This window comes from Haliotis asinina, chromosome 8 (assembly GCF_037392515.1).
Source record: "Haliotis asinina isolate JCU_RB_2024 chromosome 8, JCU_Hal_asi_v2, whole genome shotgun sequence".
NCBI lineage: Eukaryota > Metazoa > Mollusca > Gastropoda > Lepetellida > Haliotidae > Haliotis > Haliotis asinina.
In genome coordinates this window covers 17,775,034-17,794,553 of record NC_090287.1, presented here as the reverse complement: position 1 = coordinate 17,794,553, position 19,520 = coordinate 17,775,034, and the positions used below count along the sequence as shown (strand labels likewise).

Here is a 19,520-nt window from a genome sequence, read left to right as displayed (position 1 = left end):
CTTGACGCGATCTATTTGAACATGTCGGTACTATCAAAGGTTTACCTGGATGTGGGAAGGTGAAGCCAGGTGTGAAATAGGTGAAGAGGTGCTTAACCGGTAATTCGAGAAGGGGTCATCTCAACAATAGCCAGGTAGAATATCGTGATTTAAATTGCGGAAATATTTGGCAGCAGGTTACAATTCCCGGTCCCATATTTATTCAGCGTGTTTCAATCAATAGTCTTCTATTATCTCATTATTTACCCCTGAATTCATTATGCACCCTGAAATTAAATGAATGCAGTTTTCGGTGAAGCGGTTATTCACAAATACACCAAAGGAATAATGTTCCGTCTTGTAGCATTAAACTTGATGCTAGGGCATATGGGGGCTGAGTAGTACGATATAAAAAGTAAAATCTAACTCACTCTTTATTTGTTCACATACCGCAAATGCCATTTAGAGGCTTCAATCAAATAAACGTCCACTCTAATCATACGTTTGATCTTTTGATCTAATGGGTGGGATGTGTGTCTTATCCCCACTGGTTGAAACCTATTTTGATGTGGAGCGAAAGGTGCGTGTGAATATAGTTTTGTGCCGACTTCAGGATTGCTCCGGAAAATATGAAGGCGGGGTAATCGGTGTATTAACCGAACGCTTTCATCACCAAGCCAACACGTAACTTCACGCAGCTTGCATTCACTACTGTCATTCACCATCAACAGACTGCTTATTCAACATGTCTTGGGCAGGCCACCTTTCGACAGCATGAGCACAAACCCTAAACGTTGGTACCAAAACACACAATCGGCCTGTCCTGTTACACTTTGTAAACGTTCAGTGAGTAGGTTTTCCGCCGCTTTTAGCAATATTCCAGCAATATCACGGCGGGGGACACATAAAATTGTGAAACTGGCCTCACGGGTTGTGCCTATGTGGGGAATCGAACCCGGGCCTTCTGCGTAACGAGCGGACGCTTTAACCACTAGGCTACCCTACCGGCCTTTTGGTCACCTCTTATAAACAGCGGATTAATCTTCACAGAATCCCCACTTGGACCTCTGTTCTTACAAACTGCGAGAACTATCCTATGATGAACAGCACATGACTGTCTGGATGCATTTGTTACCAGTTAAAATGTGATCAAAATCCCCAACACCACCTGCCAAACAATGATACACAATGTCATGTCAGTTTATTTATTTACAAAATGTACAATAACACAATGATCTAGAAAATGTCTTCGCTGGTCACCTTCGCATGATTTGGTGAGATGAGAAATGACGTGATTTCATTAATGAGGATGGAACGGATGCTACCATGTAGGTAGAATATTTCGATGCTGCACCAGTACATGAATGAATACTGATGAACCAGGGTCCCAATCGACAATGTTCCAAAGAGAATCATACGTAAGTCTATGATGAACTACAGAGTTACGAGAAGTCGTAAAGTTACCAACACTTTGTGGATCGGGACTCTGGCCCTTTCATTTACGACTGTTATCTCTGGCAACTTCTATACAAGTGATGCTACTATGCTCCCATCATTCATTTGGGCCATAACGTCTTCAAACTGGGCCCGTTCCTCAGTCGCAAGTCTATGTACATAAAGTATGGGCGTAACGACCATCTTACACCTATGATCACATTGTGAAACAGACCATGCACTGATGCTGAGTGAGTGAGTGTGAATGAGTTGGGTTTTAGGCTGCTTTTAGCAATATTCCAGGCGGGGGACACCTGAATGGGCTTCCCACCTTGTACTCACATGGGGAATAAAACCTGGGCCTTCAGCTTGACTAGCGAGCACTGATGCTGATATGTTTGTACTAAGTAAGTGGGTAAGGCAGTATGGCTTTTAGCACTATAACGGGATTAGATAAAAAATGGTCTTCACAGGTGTAAGGAGTCGTCCGAGACTTGTGGTCAATGAACTAATGCCTGACCCTCTATGCTACTCCAGTAATGTATGGTAAATGAAATTTGTGCTTATATGAAAATGACAGGACTTATATGTTCATAATCTATGGCTTGGAGGTAAATTATGGCTTTTTATGGAGAAGCATGTATATTCTCTCCCCATCCCCCCACTTAATATCATCACCTCCACTAGCCTTGAATTATGAGCACAGTAGTAGTTTAATGTCACAGCCAGAAGTATCCCTGCCCTGTCAAGCTGAAAGTTAACAAACAAGAACCAAATGTAACTGGTTAATACCCATAGCCTTGGTAATTTGGCACTTGTTGTCTGGGCAGTTTGTAAGTACTGTGTTTCATATATATTTAGTAAAAAATTCTGAAAGACCCCCTTTCTGTCAAAAATAAGGTAAAGCACTTACGAAAATGAAATGGTTAACAGTGTGAATGATCTCAAAACCATACACTACAGAATTTACAGTCATCAAGCACCCAATCTGTCACATAACTGATTCCTTTAAGTATAGTGTACTGTATGAACATCAAATATATACAAATATTCCTGAGATTGACATCTGGGAACCAACTGCCACATCCTGGAGTTCACAAGTCTTGGGGAACATAGCTGTCATGGGATGTCTAAAACAGGGAAGTCCACATGCCCAGTCTATTCCTTCTGGATCCCACCTGTGGATCCTCTAGTGGAGTAACCAGAACATTCCCATAAGTTGATACCCTTGTCACATGCTGCCAGAACACTAACTGCACACTCTTACCCAAATACATAAGCTCTCCACAAAGTCCCACTACTAAAGCACTAAAAGCTTTTGTCCAAACAGAAACTACAACCTTTTTCATTCTTCCCAGAGATGTAAAATCTTAAAAATATAAACGTGAGCTGCTTAAGTAGCCATGTTGATTCATGCGGAAATTCTGGAACTGTCTTCAGTTCTGTTTCACATGTGTCTGGGTAACTGAAGTGAAGACATCCAATCAGCACCCCTTCTATTCTTAATGCAAGGTTAGCCAGTTTGCCCAGAAACTAGAAATGTTGTGGTATCTATTCCTATAATGACTGTCAACAAAATATTAATGATATGATGATGGTTCAGTGGGCAGGTGAGTATGGTTTTTACGCCGCCTGTAGCAATATTTCAGCAATATCACGGAGAGGGACATCAGAAACAGGCTTCACACATTATACTCATGCTGGGAATCAAACCCTGGTCCTTGGCAACCTGGTGCCCAATAGGCTTCCCCAGCTCTCACCATTGGGCAAGTGTGTCTGTTGTGAAGCTGACAGTTGTGTTTAATTCTCCTCATCCTCCTGTTGGTTGCCAGCCTCCTTGTCCACATCTTGCTCCTGTTTCCAGCGTTTGGCAAGCGCCAGCAACTTCAGGTTGGGTTTCGCTGCCTCTTCGTCAGGGAAGATGTAGTCGTAATATTCTTCCCAACCAGCTTCCGTCTGAAGATGATTCAGAGAACATGATTCAGAGACTTTAAAATATGATCTATTTCAAAAGAATATTTCATTAAAATCAAACAAAAGACCCAAACTCTCCTAGACTATGAAGACTTAAACCCTCATAAAAGAACTCAACGGAATTAACCTCCATTGAATGAAATGACGTCTGCTTCAGCATTCCTGGCAATCACAATTGTTTGAAAGGATCAGCACATCACTTCTAGCGAAATCTTTCTTTTTAACTTTATATTCCCACCAACTACGAAACTCAAGTGATGACGCATGACTCCACAACCAACTAGTTCCTAAAATTCCCTGCTACTCTTTGTTATGTTGCTGCAGCCTCTCCTCTCTCTCTCCACTAAAGCTGGTAATACTGACCCCATCTTCCGTCTGTATCTTCCTCCTCTTCTTCACCTTCTGTGGCATCAGCTTCTGCACTACCTTTTGTGTCTCAGCATCACCATTCTCCCGCTGTGAAGGGAGAGAGAGGCATCCATTGAAAATTAGTCTAGGAATGAAAACTCTGACTCTTGTTCAGTGATTTGTCTATCTTTAAAAGTAACAAAAGCGTTACAAGCTGAAAACAATTTTTACCATGAAAGAAAAAAGAATTATGCATGTAAAAGTATAATTTCCACATCCGTTCCTCCAGTTTGTCCAACTTTACCCATGTGTTACTCTGGTTTGTCACTTTCCCCATTTGTTTCTCTAGTTTATCCTAATTACTGTTGTTTCCTTCTCATGCTTACTCCCTCCTCACATACTCTAGTCTGTCCTAATTACTGTAGTTTCCTTCGCACACTTACTCCCTCTTCACATACTCTAGTCTGTCCTAATTACTGTAGTTTCCTTCCCACGCTTACTCCCTCTTCACATACTCTAGTCTGTCCTAATTACTGTGGTTTCCTTTGCACGCTTACTCCCTCCTCACATACTCTAGTCTGTCCTAATTACTGTAGTTTCCTTCTCACACTTACTCCCTCTTCACATACTCTAGTCTGTCCTAATTACTGTAGTTTCCTTCACACGCTTACTCCCTCTTCACATACTCTAGTCTGTCCTAATTACTGTAGTTTCCTTCACACGCTTACTCCCTCTTCACATACTCTAGTCTGTCCTAATTACTGTAGTTTCCTTCGCACACTTACTCCCTCTTCACATTCTCTAGTCTGTACATTCTCATCATGTTGTCTAATCAGCCCATACTCGCTGTCTTATTACCTCAAACTCTTGCCAAACCTCCAGCAACATCAACCTCTCCTCCTTGTCCTCGGCTGACTTCAGGGTATTGTTGGCCTCACGGTACACCTTCCGCACCTTGTCAAATGCTGTGTCCTCACCTGTAGACTTCTCAAACTGAGCAAAACTGATCCACACCTGAAAGCAGGACCAGTAACCTAGTGGGTGTCTGTAGATACTAAGATCAGTTCGTCTTGCCAGAAAAACAGCTGCAGAGAACAAGATAATCTGCGAGTTACAATTAGCCAAGATTATCAGAAAGTATGCAATACAATTACTGAAATATACATAAAGGAATATATCAGCATACTTAACATGCAAGCAGATACCCTGCAGATCATGAATTAATGAAAGGGATGTAACTCCTACTATTTACTTCCTCCCCTTCAGTTTTATCACTAGACTTCTCAAATACATTTGTGATAATTCTTATTTTTCATGTTTTCTTTTGACAAGCCTAAACCAAAAATGAACACAACTAGCACACAAATAAGATGGATGGTTTAATACACACGCACCTTGACGTGGTGTGTCCTCTCCAGTAATCTCCTGTATAACCTGCGAGTATTGTCATACTCTTCTTGGTCCACTTCAAAGTCAATGTACGTCTTCCAAAGCACCTCAGGCATGTCTAGTTTAGGCTGACCAATTGCCAGCTCTAGGATCGAGCGTGCCCTGTCCGTATCTCCCAGGATTGTCTCCAACTCAGCATACTAATTATAAAGAGAATAGGACCTCAATCTCACTTCATACACATTGTGCACTCTGTCAAACTAGGACTCTGTATTTCTCACATTCCTGTAAAACCCTAACTGAACCTACAGTCCCCATGTAATCCTTCTTTGCTGTCATAATAAAAAAGCTCTGTATTTCGGATTCTCATTATTTCAAATTTTGACATAAGAGTCATCCCAAAATGGTAGTTACACGTAAAAACATTCCTTTACAATTCAGACTGAGCAGGAAGTCCACTTGGCTAATAAACCTAGAATAAACAATCTGCTGATTGGTTTGTGTATTTTGAACAAGAAGTCCACTTGGCCTAGAGCGCTTGGTCTAACAGTGAATGCTTATTTACCTTTGATGTGATTAACACAACATGTGTACACTATAACTGAGATGATTAACTCAAGTGTCCATGTCAATAAGCATTTAAGAGGCCTTCAGACACAGTGTGATATTAATCAAGTCTGAGCGACCACAAAAACGCGTGTGTACTAAACTGACACTTAGAACCAAAATACGCCTTATCAGTGATTCTGAAATCTGTGTATCTTGGACTTCCGTTTGATTCAAACTTTTTAGTTGGCCCCACGCTGGTCTGAATTGGACAGAGTGCACTGTGCAAGAACGGTTTGTAGAGTTGATCATGGATCAACTCTGTTATGCTTTGAGACATTGTGTCACAGTCAGTCTCTTGCCAACTGCCAATGTCAAAAGAAAAGTGTGAATCATACTAGGTGACAATGCAAAATTAGGGTAATATATTCAGTTTTACTACAAAAAATCTAAACACACTTGCCAAGTTGGCAGGATGCAACACAAACACACCTCTGCAGAGTGCATACAAAGCATGGATGTCAATGCTTATATTTGAGGAAAACAATGTTTTTTACTTTTTACTGATGAAAGTGTAAGAATATGCAAAAGAAGTTGATATCCAAAAATTCAAACCTCTTGGAAGATGGACGAAGAAAAGACATTCTACATATTGGTTCCTCTACAAAGCATTAGTGAAACAATTCAAGTTTCTAATATGTATAATACTGAGTGAGTGAGTGAGTGAGTGAGTGAGTGAGTGAGTGAGTGAGTGAGTGAGTGAGTGAGTGAGTGAGTGAGTGAGAGTGTTTTATGGCACTTTTAGCAATATTCCAGAGTTTGACCAGACTCAACTGATGTTGTTCATTACCTTCATCCATGACGTGCAGTTCTCCGGGCCAAACTCCAGGAACTTCTCATAGAGAATGCGGCAGCGGTCAAACTCCCTGAGTTGCAGCTCCAGTTCAATGTAGCCACGAAACAGTTTGTTCTTGGGACACTTGCCTATTGCAGCTCCCTGTACACAACCACCAGAGGAGTAAACACTTGGAGCCACTGACAATAGGCTTTAAGACAAGGAAGAACTGCCGGGATCACTGATTCACACATCACATTACATCTGAGTATATTGAGTTATGATGAATATTGAGTCACAGATGCAACATAACATCATTCTCTGCTCCCATATTTAATGAAGTTAACTCGACCTGCCATTTGTGCCAGTTGACCTCCTGGGTCATGCATATGTAGACTAGCTCAGGTCACACTGAACAACCTGTACTGTCCTGTTATTCAAGTCATCAGAGTAAGGAAATTACATCAGTTTCTACTAAAATACTATAGCATGATAATTTTGATCATTTTTGTACTGTTAGTGTAACAAACATTAGCTTCAACATTCTTCTGAGAAGGATTAGTATATCCATTAAATCTTAAGTCCAGGAATGAAAACATAATGATTCACTTTTCTGGCCTGAAGAAGTTGAGAGGTAAGAGGTCACTTCCTGTCTAAGTTTGCACCCTCCCCGCCTACAAATGCTCTGTGCCCAGCTAGTGGTCAACCTACCAGCACTCTCCTGGCAGACTGCAGATTTCGCTGGCGGATCTCAAACTGAGCCAGTAGCAACCACACCTTGGCAAAGGTGAAGCTCTTGTGTGGGATGATATCTAGACAGGCCTTGTACACATTACGTGCTTGCTCAATGTCCCCTGTCTCCAGCTCCTCATACACAGCATAGTTGATCCACAGGTAGATGTATCGCCGCCAGTGACGCTTTTCCTGCCAATATGCAGCAGATCAGGTGATATCCATTACAAGAGGGGCAACCAACAATAGAACAAATTCATCAAACTGTGTGCTGGTGGGTCTGTATCATGAGGATGATTCAAGGATGAGAATGTTTAGTATTTTTTTATACACATGAAAGTGTTGGGATTTTATACACAAGAAAGTGTTGGGATTTCGGGAAACTATTATTTTGTGTTTACTGGAACTTGTGCCAAAAGTAAATTTGATGTGTCGAAATCTCCAGAATTTCTCCTCTTGTGATTAGATGGAACTATCTATGATAACACCTCATAATCACTGGGGTCATCAATTGGCTTTGCTACTTTTATTATGTACAGGATGACACTATATAATGTGCAGAACAGCATAAAATGAAGCAAGTCTTCGAGTTTTCCATTATGGTGGTGCCCACAAGCAGAGGTGATGTCGTGACGCAGAAAAAAATCACATTTCACGAAAAACCAGGAATATGTGTTACCTTTGAAGGTGGGAGGTTGCTTATGGCTCGCTCATACGTCTCCCGCACCTGTTCAACGTTCCCATCAGCCTCCAACAGACGTAGGTAGTCAAACCAGGCATCGTAGTTCATGGGATTGGCCTTCACTTCCTGGACAATCAAGTGTTATCAAGGATTCAGATTCTGGAGTCCTTTCAGCAGTTAAAGTGTTGATACCCTCAGAGATTTATAGTCAACACTGGATTATTCTACAAACTTCAGCCATTAAGCTTCTAAATTAATGAAGACTCTAAAACTTTCTGCTACATTATTATGCAAAATAATAATCCCGCCTGTCTTATCATACTTACTGTTATCTTAAGATACAAAATGCCACCATTTCTCTTTAGAATGTAAAGGCAAAGCAGTCATACTAAAACATTGAATTCCAAACTGACTGCTGGGTACTGTGATCAGTACATCAATCACAAATCTCCACACAGTGATAGTACACTTATATACAATTACTTGTCGGACATAATAAATATGTTCCTAAACATTCATCCCATCACAGTCTCCAAGTATCTTCTGCCAAAGAAAATCCCTCTTTGCTAACTTTAATCTATGAAATATATCAAATTTACCTCATTTACCTTAAATTTACACTTAGGGTAACAGAGTCATAAGCATCACAACAATGGCATACACAATTTGTTTGCAAAACATAAAATACAAAAGAAACAAAGGCTACTGCATCACATTTTGTAAAGATTTGGACAAAACTAGTAATCAATGGAATAGCAGTGAGAATTTGAATCATTTACAATGTTTTCGCCCTACCTCTTCATACTGGAAGCGTCTCTTGTTGACTATGACATCTTCTATGGCAGCCCGGCTACCATATCGCTTCTCATGCATTGTGTACTGCTTGTAGATCTCTTGACATGCATCCTTGGGCAGGTGATCTAGTGCATACTTGTAGATGACACGGGCTCGGTCATGCTGAAGCAGACAGTACCTGATACAGTCTATGTAACACTGGCTGAAATGGCAGGTAAACCAGTGGCTGATAACACGAGCAGAAGTCCATGTCATCAGGTCATGATGACCCATAATCAGTCTGGTTACACATTATGATCACATAATCCACAGTAGTCAGACCTTACAAGCATGTGACACGAGGGGCCCATCTTCCCTGAACTATCAACATGAAGAAAATGGTTGAGCTGAACCACCTATTTAGTGAATGAAATACTGTAGTCAGGGTTTTATGCGATGCACCAATGTGCACATACTACATGCTGATGCTGAGAATGGATGCGGAAACCCGAAATACCGTATCTGGAGAGATACACAAATATAATGTGTACATACAGCTCCTCAAGAGTTATCCATAAAGCTTTAAACTTCATTACTGACACACCAACTTCTAGAATGTTGATCAAACAATTCGCAGTTATCTGCATCAGTATTTCACCCAGCAGTCATGACCATTGTCCACGTGATCACAAATTCATTCCAGACACTGAAGTAATCATCTAACCATAGAGTACACTAAACCAATTGATTACTTTACAGACCCTTATACTAAAAGTACCAGCATTGGTCCATAAAATGCATTCATGGGCATCCCCTGGACCCCTAATTTGGTAAATCCAGGTAAAACCCAGCTTAGTAGACCTATCGGGAACATGTGAAGAAAAGAAGCTCAGGAATTCTTTGGTGGAACCAACATGGACCTGTGTGTCAAAGTTACTTCTTTCATCAGGTCTAATACTGCATGATGTTGGCTTACATAATGTTCTCAACATGTTAATGCAGTGTTACTATACTGGATAAAAATAGTTAGAGATATATGTAAGTTTTGAAATTCTGAATAATGATCTATTTGTTCAATGACACACTCATAAAATATCAATATCCCTAACTTATTTTGTCCAGTAAATGTACCTCTTTTTGCCCTTCTTCAAACTTGGCAAATGCAATCAGTAGTTTCTCATCAACATTATGCTCGCCAAAGAACTCCACGGCTCTCTCATAGATGCTCCTGGAACTATTGATGTAGGAATGCTTCTCTTCGAACTTAGCATATTTGATCCAGTTCTTCACTTCAGGGTGGACTATCACGAGTGACACAGTCAAGGAAACAACAGCACACAGGTCTAAAGATTCACAGCAATCAAGTTATCTTAACGTGTTGATTAAACATGAAAGTTATATGGGGTTCTGCAGTTAACAGATTGTGATAGAAGAGGTAATCTTGTAAGCATCCATTATTTGTGATGTGCACAGTGTCATGCTTATGTTTCATCATTAAATATCCATTATTTGTCATATGTACAGTGTCATACTTATTTTTCATCATGTAAGTATCCGTTACTTGTCATATGTACTGTCATGCCTTATGTTTCATCATGTAAGCATCCGTCATTTGCCGTATGTAGCATCATACTCATGTTTCATCAATTAAATATCCAGTATTTGTTACACATAGAGTGTCATGCCTTATGTTTCATCATGTAAGCATCCGTCATTTGCCGTATGTAGCATCATACTCATGTTTCATCAATTAAATATCCAGTATTTGTCACACATAGAGTGTCATGCTTTATGTTTCATCATGTAAGCATCCGTCATTTGCCGTATGTAGCATCATACTCATGTTTCATCAATTAAATATCCAGTATTTGTCACACATAGAGTGTCATGCCTTATGTTTCATCATGTAAGCATCCGTCATTTGCCGTATGTAGCATCATACTCATGTTTCATCAATTAAATATCCAGTATTTGTCACACATAGAGTGTCATGCCTTATGTTTCATCATGTAAGCATCCGTCATTTGCCGTATGTAGCATCATACTCATGTTTCATCAATTAAATATCCAGTATTTGTCACACATAGAGTGTCATGCTTTATGTTTCATCATGTAAGCATCCGTCATTTGCCGTATGTAGCATCATACTCATGTTTCATCAATTAAATATCCAGTATTTGTCACACATAGAGTGTCATGCCTTATGTTTCATCATGTAAGCATCCGTCATTTGCCGTATGTAGCATCATACTCATGTTTCATCAATTAAATATCCATTATTTGTCATATGTACAGTGTCATACTTATTTTTCATCATGTAAGTATCCGTTACTTGTCATATGTACTGTCATGCCTTATGTTTCATCATGTAAGCATCCGTCATTTGCCGTATGTAGCATCATACTCATGTTTCATCAATTAAATATCCAGTATTTGTTACACATAGAGTGTCATGCCTTATGTTTCATCATGTAAGCATCCGTCATTTGCCGTATGTAGCATCATACTCATGTTTCATCAATTAAATATCCAGTATTTGTCACACATAGAGTGTCATGCTTTATGTTTCATCATGTAAGCATCCGTCATTTGCCGTATGTAGCATCATACTCATGTTTCATCAATTAAATATCCAGTATTTGTCACACATAGAGTGTCATGCCTTATGTTTCATCATGTAAGCATCCGTCATTTGCCGTATGTAGCATCATACTCATGTTTCATCAATTAAATATCCAGTATTTGTCACACATAGAGTGTCATGCCTTATGTTTCATCATGTAAGCATCCGTCATTTGCCGTATGTAGCATCATACTCATGTTTCATCAATTAAATATCCAGTATTTGTCACACATAGAGTGTCATGCTTTATGTTTCATCATGTAAGCATCCGTCATTTGCCGTATGTAGCATCATACTCATGTTTCATCAATTAAATATCCAGTATTTGTCACACATAGAGTGTCATGCCTTATGTTTCATCATGTAAGCATCCGTCATTTGCCGTATGTAGCATCATACTCATGTTTCATCAATTAAATATCCAGTATTTGTCACACATAGAGAGTCATGCTTTATGTTTCATCATGTAAGCATCCGTCATTTGCCGTATGTAGCATCATACTCATGTTTCATCAATTAAATATCCAGTATTTGTCACACATAGAGTGTCATGCTTTATGTTTCATCATGTAAGCATCCGTCATTTGCCGTATGTAGCATCATACTCATGTTTCATCAATTAAATATCCAGTATTTGTCACACATAGAGTGTCATGCCTTATGTTTCATCATGTAAGCATCCGTCATTTGCCGTATGTAGCATCATACTCATGTTTCATCAATTAAATATCCAGTATTTGTCACACAGAGTGTCATGCCTTATGTTTCATCATGTAAGCATCCGTCATTTGCCGTATGTAGCATCATACTCATGTTTCATCAATTAAATATCCAGTATTTGTCACACATAGAGTGTCATGCCTTATGTTTCATCATGTGTGTAAGCATCCACTACTTGTCAAATGTATAGCAAGGTGCAGAATGACATCCCACACTTTCAACAGTATCGAGATCTTTCTTTCCGAAGCCATTTACAGAATCTGTGATCATTCAGGTTTATATAACTCCAATAGACAAGAATAGATACAATGGATCCTTTTTCAGCATTAAATGACAACGTTGATGTCATGACAATGTTTCCTGTCTTTGTTGTTTAACAGCGCACTCAGCAGTATTCCAGCTGATCGTATCTAGACACATCAATTCAATGATCAACAGTATAAGCATCTATACATGCAATAGGGGGGCTATGATAACATGTGGTCAACATGATCCTCTGATGACAAGCATGGGCTGCTGCTTACCAATTCTAACCTGGACCCCAGGGGTATCATAATAGTAAGTGAGTAAATCATTTTGGTTCTGTGCTCCATTTAGCAATATTTGAGCAACATCATGACAGGGGACACCAGAAATGGGCATCACACATTGCACCCATGTGGGTAGTCAAATCCAGGTCTTTGGCATGATGAGCGTGCATGTTAAGCACAAGGCTGTCAGAACAATGGTATCATGACAATGTCCAAGTGGTAATGTTTGCAGGTAGTGAAGGATATATCTCTCGTATATTGCCCTGGCCCGGTCCAGCTCCTTGTAGCGGAGCTCAAAGTTGATATAGGAGTGCCAGGCTTGTTCCTCTGGCTCCCATTCCATCCATCTCTCGAACACTTGGCGGCATCCTGCAGAAACACAACCCATAGCATCAAGAAAAACATTCCATAATGGTATTGCCTCTGATCAACATAACATTTGCAAATAATTTGTAAAACCTGACGATTATAGATGTTTTCCATCAACTTTTTATTTAGTGGATGTCTGATGGGAATAAATCATAGGATAGGCAATACAGGGAGTCCTAACAATGAAATGCAGATGCAACTATAGTTTTGATATGATATTCCAAAGTACCATGATATATCTGTACATCCAAAAATGTGAAAACACTTGTATATATAATGATGCAATAAACGAAAAATGTTCAAAATGAATCAAAATGATGAGAACAACCTACCCTTTTCTGCAAGGAATATAATACTCAAAAAAGTTAAAGTAACCTAAGGTAACAAGGATAGCCAGCTGTAACCAGCATTACCCGCAATGTTGGCCAGCATCTCCTCCATGTAGGTGTACTTGTACCAGAACTGGTTGGCCCGGGGCAGGATGGTGACTGCCCGATCCCACACATTCCTTGCATGGTTAATTTGTCGGTTCCTGTAGCATTAGCACACATTAACTGAATGTAATCCATGGTGATAAATTCCCAATGTGCCAAGGCAACAACATGCAAGCATGCCAGGACAAAAAATTCATTAAAACAGTATGAACATACATGAGAGCATAAGTATGCTGGATGAGGATACTTTCACTTGCTCATAGCAATATTCCTGGCATCACAGCAGGGACTGAAGCATAAAACTTTATGAATGACAACAACTTGTCTTGCATTGAGCAACGTTTCAATGTAGATTCTTAACCTTCAGGGATTGTGAAAGAAAACTTCACAATTTCAACTTCAAGTTTCAATATTATCAGCCATTTTCTGAATTTAGAATGGGCCACTGCCCTTATGTCAATAGTAAACTTTGAAATTTTAATGGGCCATTTTTCATTCTAATATGCTAAATGGCCCATGGTCCTGCCTTTCCATTTCTCTACACCGTTATTAGAATCTAACTCAAAACATCGCTTTACGCCAAACAATAAAAAGTTGTCATCCATCAAATTGTATGCTGCATTTTTATTTCACAAATGTTTTGAATGCCAATTAAACAATTATGTCAGGCATAATGATCATGTCCAAGAAACTGATCTAGGCCACATAATCCATTGAACTGGATCATACAAAATGCATAGATTGTTGTGAACCAGTTCAGCCCTGGAACCCCACAGTGTCTGACCTAAAGACACCATCAAGATTAATGTAACATTTGAACTATTGACCAACGGTCCTGACAACTAAGGGAGGCAACCTTTACAAAATTTGGGGCTCACTTCTTTAGGAAATGAGTGATTAGTGAGTTTTCTTTTAGGCTGCTTTTGGCAATATTCCAGCAACATCACAGCATGGGACCCCAGAAATGGGCTTCACACACTGTACATATGTTTGAAATCACACCCAGGTCTTCAAAATGATAAACAAATGTTTTAACCACTAGGCTGCCTCATCGCTTACCTGATCTTCATGGGTCCACTATTTCAGGAAACAAAACACTAGAGAAACTAATGCTCAATAAGACACACAGTAGTTCTCTGTAATTCTTCTTAAAAGATACTAGAAATGTGACAGTGGCATCGTAAAATATAGAAAGGGAAGGAATATTTCCAAGCTGTGCTGCTGATACACACCTCATTTCCATCTCCGCATACTTAAGCCAGACCGTGATGTTTCTGTGATCAACATCCAGAGCTCTCTCCCAGATAGATCTTGATCTGAAAACAAGTGTAGATCATAGTCCAGCATAAATAATTACAATGTGTTCATTTGATAAACAGTTGACTGTGCTCTTAAGTACTATTCAGACTAAAATGCTCAACCAGTAATAGTCTCACGATATCAAGATGAACATAAAATCATGCTTAAAGCATGTTTTGCCAAGTTGGAAATGTACCAAGCCAGGTAACTGCATCCCTAACCTTGCAAAATACAGAAACCTGCTCATGATATGAAAGTCAGTTCCAAACCAAAACATGAAATTCTTTTAAGTGAAAATGTAATTTTCTGAATAAAATTGATATGCTATACTTATCCTGACTTATGCTTATCATGCCTATCTCCAAACATAGTGGAACACCTGAATCCCTTGAAGTTCCATTCATTGAAGAGGACATAAAATCAAAACTCACCCATGGGTAGCCTCCCTTTATTCCCATACATTGGTGCGCAAATTGGTCACATGATGGGCTATGCTTGTCACTCTATTCGATTCAAACAGCTCAACATTTACAGTGAAATCCAGCTTGTCATGAGACGGGAGGATGGGAGGGCTGACCTCATGAGTCAGGATAAGTATAAAATATAAATTTTAATAAGAAAATTACATATTTTTCCTTATCCTGACTCATGCTTATTACGTTGACAGAACCAGATGGAATCCGTGGTGGGTCACGCCACATTCTGGATTCTCTGGTTCTCGTGTATTTTATGTCCAGTAACACCCCTGGGGACTTGAAAATGGCACTGTAAACTTGAACCTTTAAACTTTCATTTGGGGCACCACCCTTGACAATGAAAGTGTCTTGTGACATCTTCATGTGGTTTTAGATATACTAGTGTCATCCTAGTTATCTTATGGCAACTTCATCATTTGATGAATGAGTCAAGTGAGGATGCAATCCCTTCTTCAGGTGCAAGTATAGCATATAAGTACAGGGATATAATCACTCATGCTAGTCTGTTCTGAGACGTGTGCATGGACTCTCAAAAATTTTACTCTGCAGGGTGTTTAGGTTTCAGCAAATAAAGTGATAAAAAGGGTGACATTTTCTCAGTGCCTTTCAGGAAGCGTTAGTTGTTTTGCTACAAATAGTGGACCGAATTGGGGAATGCTAATGACGTCTTTGGTGTTGATGGTCTGCATTGTGGTTGGCAAACATTGTATCGAATTTCCAAAATCAGCCCTCCATTATTGTTGTTATTGAGCAGTTCCCAAGTACAGCAAGCATGGCTAGGGCTCGTATTTTGTGTGGGTTGGAGACGACTTGTGTCGGCACAAAGCCTGCTGCTTTGTATGTTCGTAATATAATGATTCCCATCCACACTGATGTAGCATTTCTTGAGACTTCTGTGGGTGTCACCGTTGATATCGGAATGAAAAGGCACTCGAGTTTCTTTCTCCTTGTTTTTGTCTGCTGCACATAAACTTGGAATAAATAACTTGGGCTGTGGAATACTGGAATTGTCTGTCAGGCTGTCCAGGCAGCTGATTCTCAAAGCGCATTCATGCATAGTCTAGTGCTTGTATTCCTGACATCCAGGCAGCTGTTGCTAAGGCAACCAGAAACAGAGTTTTCTGTGTTAACAGGTCTATGGATGTCCGATCTAGTACTTCATAAGCGTCGCTTGTAAGATGTTGAAGTACTAAGCTGTGATCCCATGTGGGAGCCTTGAATTCCTTTTGAAGGCCTTCTAACTTGAAGGAACATAGTAATGCCAGTAGTCCTGGTACTATAGTCAACAGTATGCCAGTCTTCATAGTGATGACTGTACTGAGCACCACTAGGTACGTTGATAACGTTGAGGCTTTTACTAGTTTTAGGTGTCTGTGTGTCTCAAATGACTATGGATGAGAGGCTATTTTTGCAGTAAATCCTTTCCGCCTTGCATATAACTCAAATCTCCTCCACTTATCATCATAAAGTGTTTATGTATATGTGCGTCAGGCGAAAGTGACAGTCTTCGCCGCTCTGGCGCAATATTGTTTCTTCAAACAAGCTTTATTATGTTCCATGCGTGTAGTTGGACTGTTGACGGATTTCCATTAGCTTGCTTGGTGTGTGGATGTATTAGCAGATTAGGCCATTCTGGTAATTTTAAGCTAGGATTTCCTGGGTCTTGTAGGAGGATGGAAACCATACACTCACTGACCTGTAGGACGCATCCACAATCAGATGTAGTCGCCATGTCTGCTTGATTATCTGTAATACTCGCGGCAGTAGTACTGGAGGCAGAAATGCATACGCACTGAGGCCCTTCCATGGTATGCTTGTGGATCTGGTACTGGAGACTTCACAGGGTTCCCAGGCGCCCCCATGACTGTTCACTTGAGCCACTTGAGCAATGGAGGAGAGACTGACATGCATGGCCAGTCAGGTGATCAATAAGGGCACCAAAATATAAGTGAGGTTATTTGTGGGTGAGTGTGACTTTATATCCTGTTCAAAAAAGGGAACTTCAAAAGATTTCAAATGTTCCACTATTATTCACATAGAGGGAGGAGACAAGCATAATAAGCATGAGTCAGGATAAGGAAAAATAAAATGATTCAGTTTAAATATGCAGAAAAAATGATATAAAAAACATTAAATTCATTTTGGTAATGTATCAACCACTTAACGAACACTTTCTTTTCTTACCTCTGAAGCTCTTTCTGACTTTCCTCCCACTGAGCATACTTAATCCAGTTGGTCATCACACTTCGGTTTTTACGTATGTTGTCCTCAAAAGCCTGTATGACAAAGAGATGGCAGGTCTTAGATGAGAAACATAATTGCCAATCTAAGCACATTTATTGTGGGCTCAGATTAAAATGGAGATAAAAGCAAACTGAATGAAGAGTCTTTGCATATCCAATTAAATTTTCTGACATATTAACCATCTACTTTCCTGGTGTTACATTGAACATGTAATAGTTTCCAAATAGGTAACAATCATGGTGAGTTAAGTTAAACCACCTATTCCTGTCACCTATGTCCAAATGCAGTAGTACAATACTGATATTCAACATTACCTTTCTTTTCCTCATTCGATAATCAGCAAGTTCTTCAGGATCAGATATCTTCTGTTTGGGAGGCTGGAAACATGATCACAACTGGAGTGTAAGTGTAAGGTTCTTGTGGCTGTGAATGATAGCTGGATCATATGGACACAACATACTTTTTCTGTGGGCATGGTGAGGTTACAATATGATCCTTGATACATACGATCATCAAAATTGTACAGATACAAAGCATCATCATGCACCCATCTGTCCTATGTCTCAAAAATGAAACTTCTGATCAGTAAAGTCGACAGATATACAGACATAATTTTTTTTTCTCATCTTCATGCTACTTGAAATATATAAGAAATATTTAAGACCAAAATTTTCAAATGTTACTGTAAAGCAAACATATGACAAGCACCTAACGGTAAACTACTGTGAATTAGTCGAGCTAAAACTTTGTCATGTTTACAATAATGCTAACATTTCTTAAGGCTTTAAGAAACCATCAGGATCATTAAAAACTAAAAAGCACAGAACTACAATCAAGTGTCCTAACAGATTACTACATTCCAACATCTGTTATGGGTCAGCCTTAAGCTGTGATTACTTGATGGAGACTCAACCTACTGGTGGCACCAGCTCCAACTCCCTCTCCTTTGCCTCTCTCAGCAACTGCTCCGCTGTGATCTGTACTGGAGCAGGCATTTTGTTCTTCACCTGAATTGATTAAAACACAAAACCCAATAGTGAACAAACTGTTTACCAGATATATTTTGTTCAACATGTTTGTCTAGCCATAAACATGATCACACATGTCACATGATATTTTTCCTTATCCTGACTCATGCTTCCCTGGAGAAGGTAGTGGAGTACCTGAAATCCCTTGAGGTTTATGATTATAAGGACATATGGAATTAGTGATTAAACTTGATTAAATTAAATTAAATTCCAAGTCCATTAACACAATGAACCATCGCACAACCGATGCAACACCTCTCTTATAACTCAGGATAAATCCACAGACAACATTACAAGCACTCAGCTTTCAAATTTTGGTTAGTTTCAATGTACTTGATTTAGAAATATTGTACATTCTATTAACGAAAACAAACACTGAACACAAAATCTCACCATTGAGACAATGAGAGTACTGAGACTATATTGGAGGTGTAGTGGGTGGGTGGGTGAGTGGCTGAGTGGGGTGAGTGAGTGAGTGAGTGAGTGAGTGAGCGAGCGAGCGAGTTGAGACCAGACAATCCAGTGATCAACAAAATGAGCATCGATCTGTGCAATAGGGAACCGATGACACGTCAACCAAGTCAGCGAGCCTGACCACCCGATCCCGTTAATCGCCTCTTAAGACAAATATCGTCGCCTTTTATGGCAAGCATGGGTTGCTGAGTATCTATTCTACTCGAATCTTCACGGGTCAAAACAATTCATCAGTATGAACAGTTGTGCATAAACCATTAATAAGCATGAACTCTAATGATCATATTATTTTATCTGTCCTGAGTAAGAACAACGCATTTAATTTAGCCCCTGTTTAAAGTGTTCATTCCCGGTCATGTGCTCAATATTCTTCGTTGGATTCGAAGTCATTTCCAAAATTCCTCGTTATGATGATTCATTTTTTCTTTAGGTAATTACCTTGGCAACTTTTGGCATCTTCATCTTTCCGTCGCTTGTTGTCTCCATGTTTCTTTTTCTGCTGAAAGTGTATGTAAGGAGCAAAAGAGCTTTCAAAATGAGTAAATGTGGATTTTCTGAATCAAGTTCCTTTCAAAACACGCTTCCGGAAGCGTACTACATACGAAATAGCAGTCGCGCGCTTTTCTTGCA

At 39.6% G+C, this 19,520-nt stretch overlaps 1 protein-coding gene across 1 annotated transcript; it reads right to left on the bottom strand.

Annotated features, from left to right (window-relative positions):
* Nucleotides 1-1,170: 1,170 nt before the first annotated feature.
* On the bottom strand, nucleotides 1,171-19,498 carry LOC137294021 (crooked neck-like protein 1). The gene is made up of 16 exons (XM_067824939.1): nucleotides 19,329-19,498; nucleotides 18,306-18,395; nucleotides 17,703-17,765; nucleotides 17,329-17,420; nucleotides 14,602-14,685; nucleotides 13,349-13,467; nucleotides 12,813-12,935; nucleotides 9,825-10,003; nucleotides 8,715-8,876; nucleotides 7,917-8,045; nucleotides 7,217-7,429; nucleotides 6,521-6,667; nucleotides 5,130-5,324; nucleotides 4,594-4,749; nucleotides 3,751-3,843; nucleotides 1,171-3,369 (listed from the first exon to the last, which is right to left on the bottom strand). The coding sequence occupies exons 1-16, from the start codon at nucleotides 19,374-19,376 to the stop codon at nucleotides 3,214-3,216; spliced, it is 2,049 nt and encodes a 682-aa protein (XP_067681040.1). The 5' UTR covers nucleotides 19,377-19,498; the 3' UTR covers nucleotides 1,171-3,213.
* Between the last annotated feature and the right edge of the window lie 22 nt (nucleotides 19,499-19,520).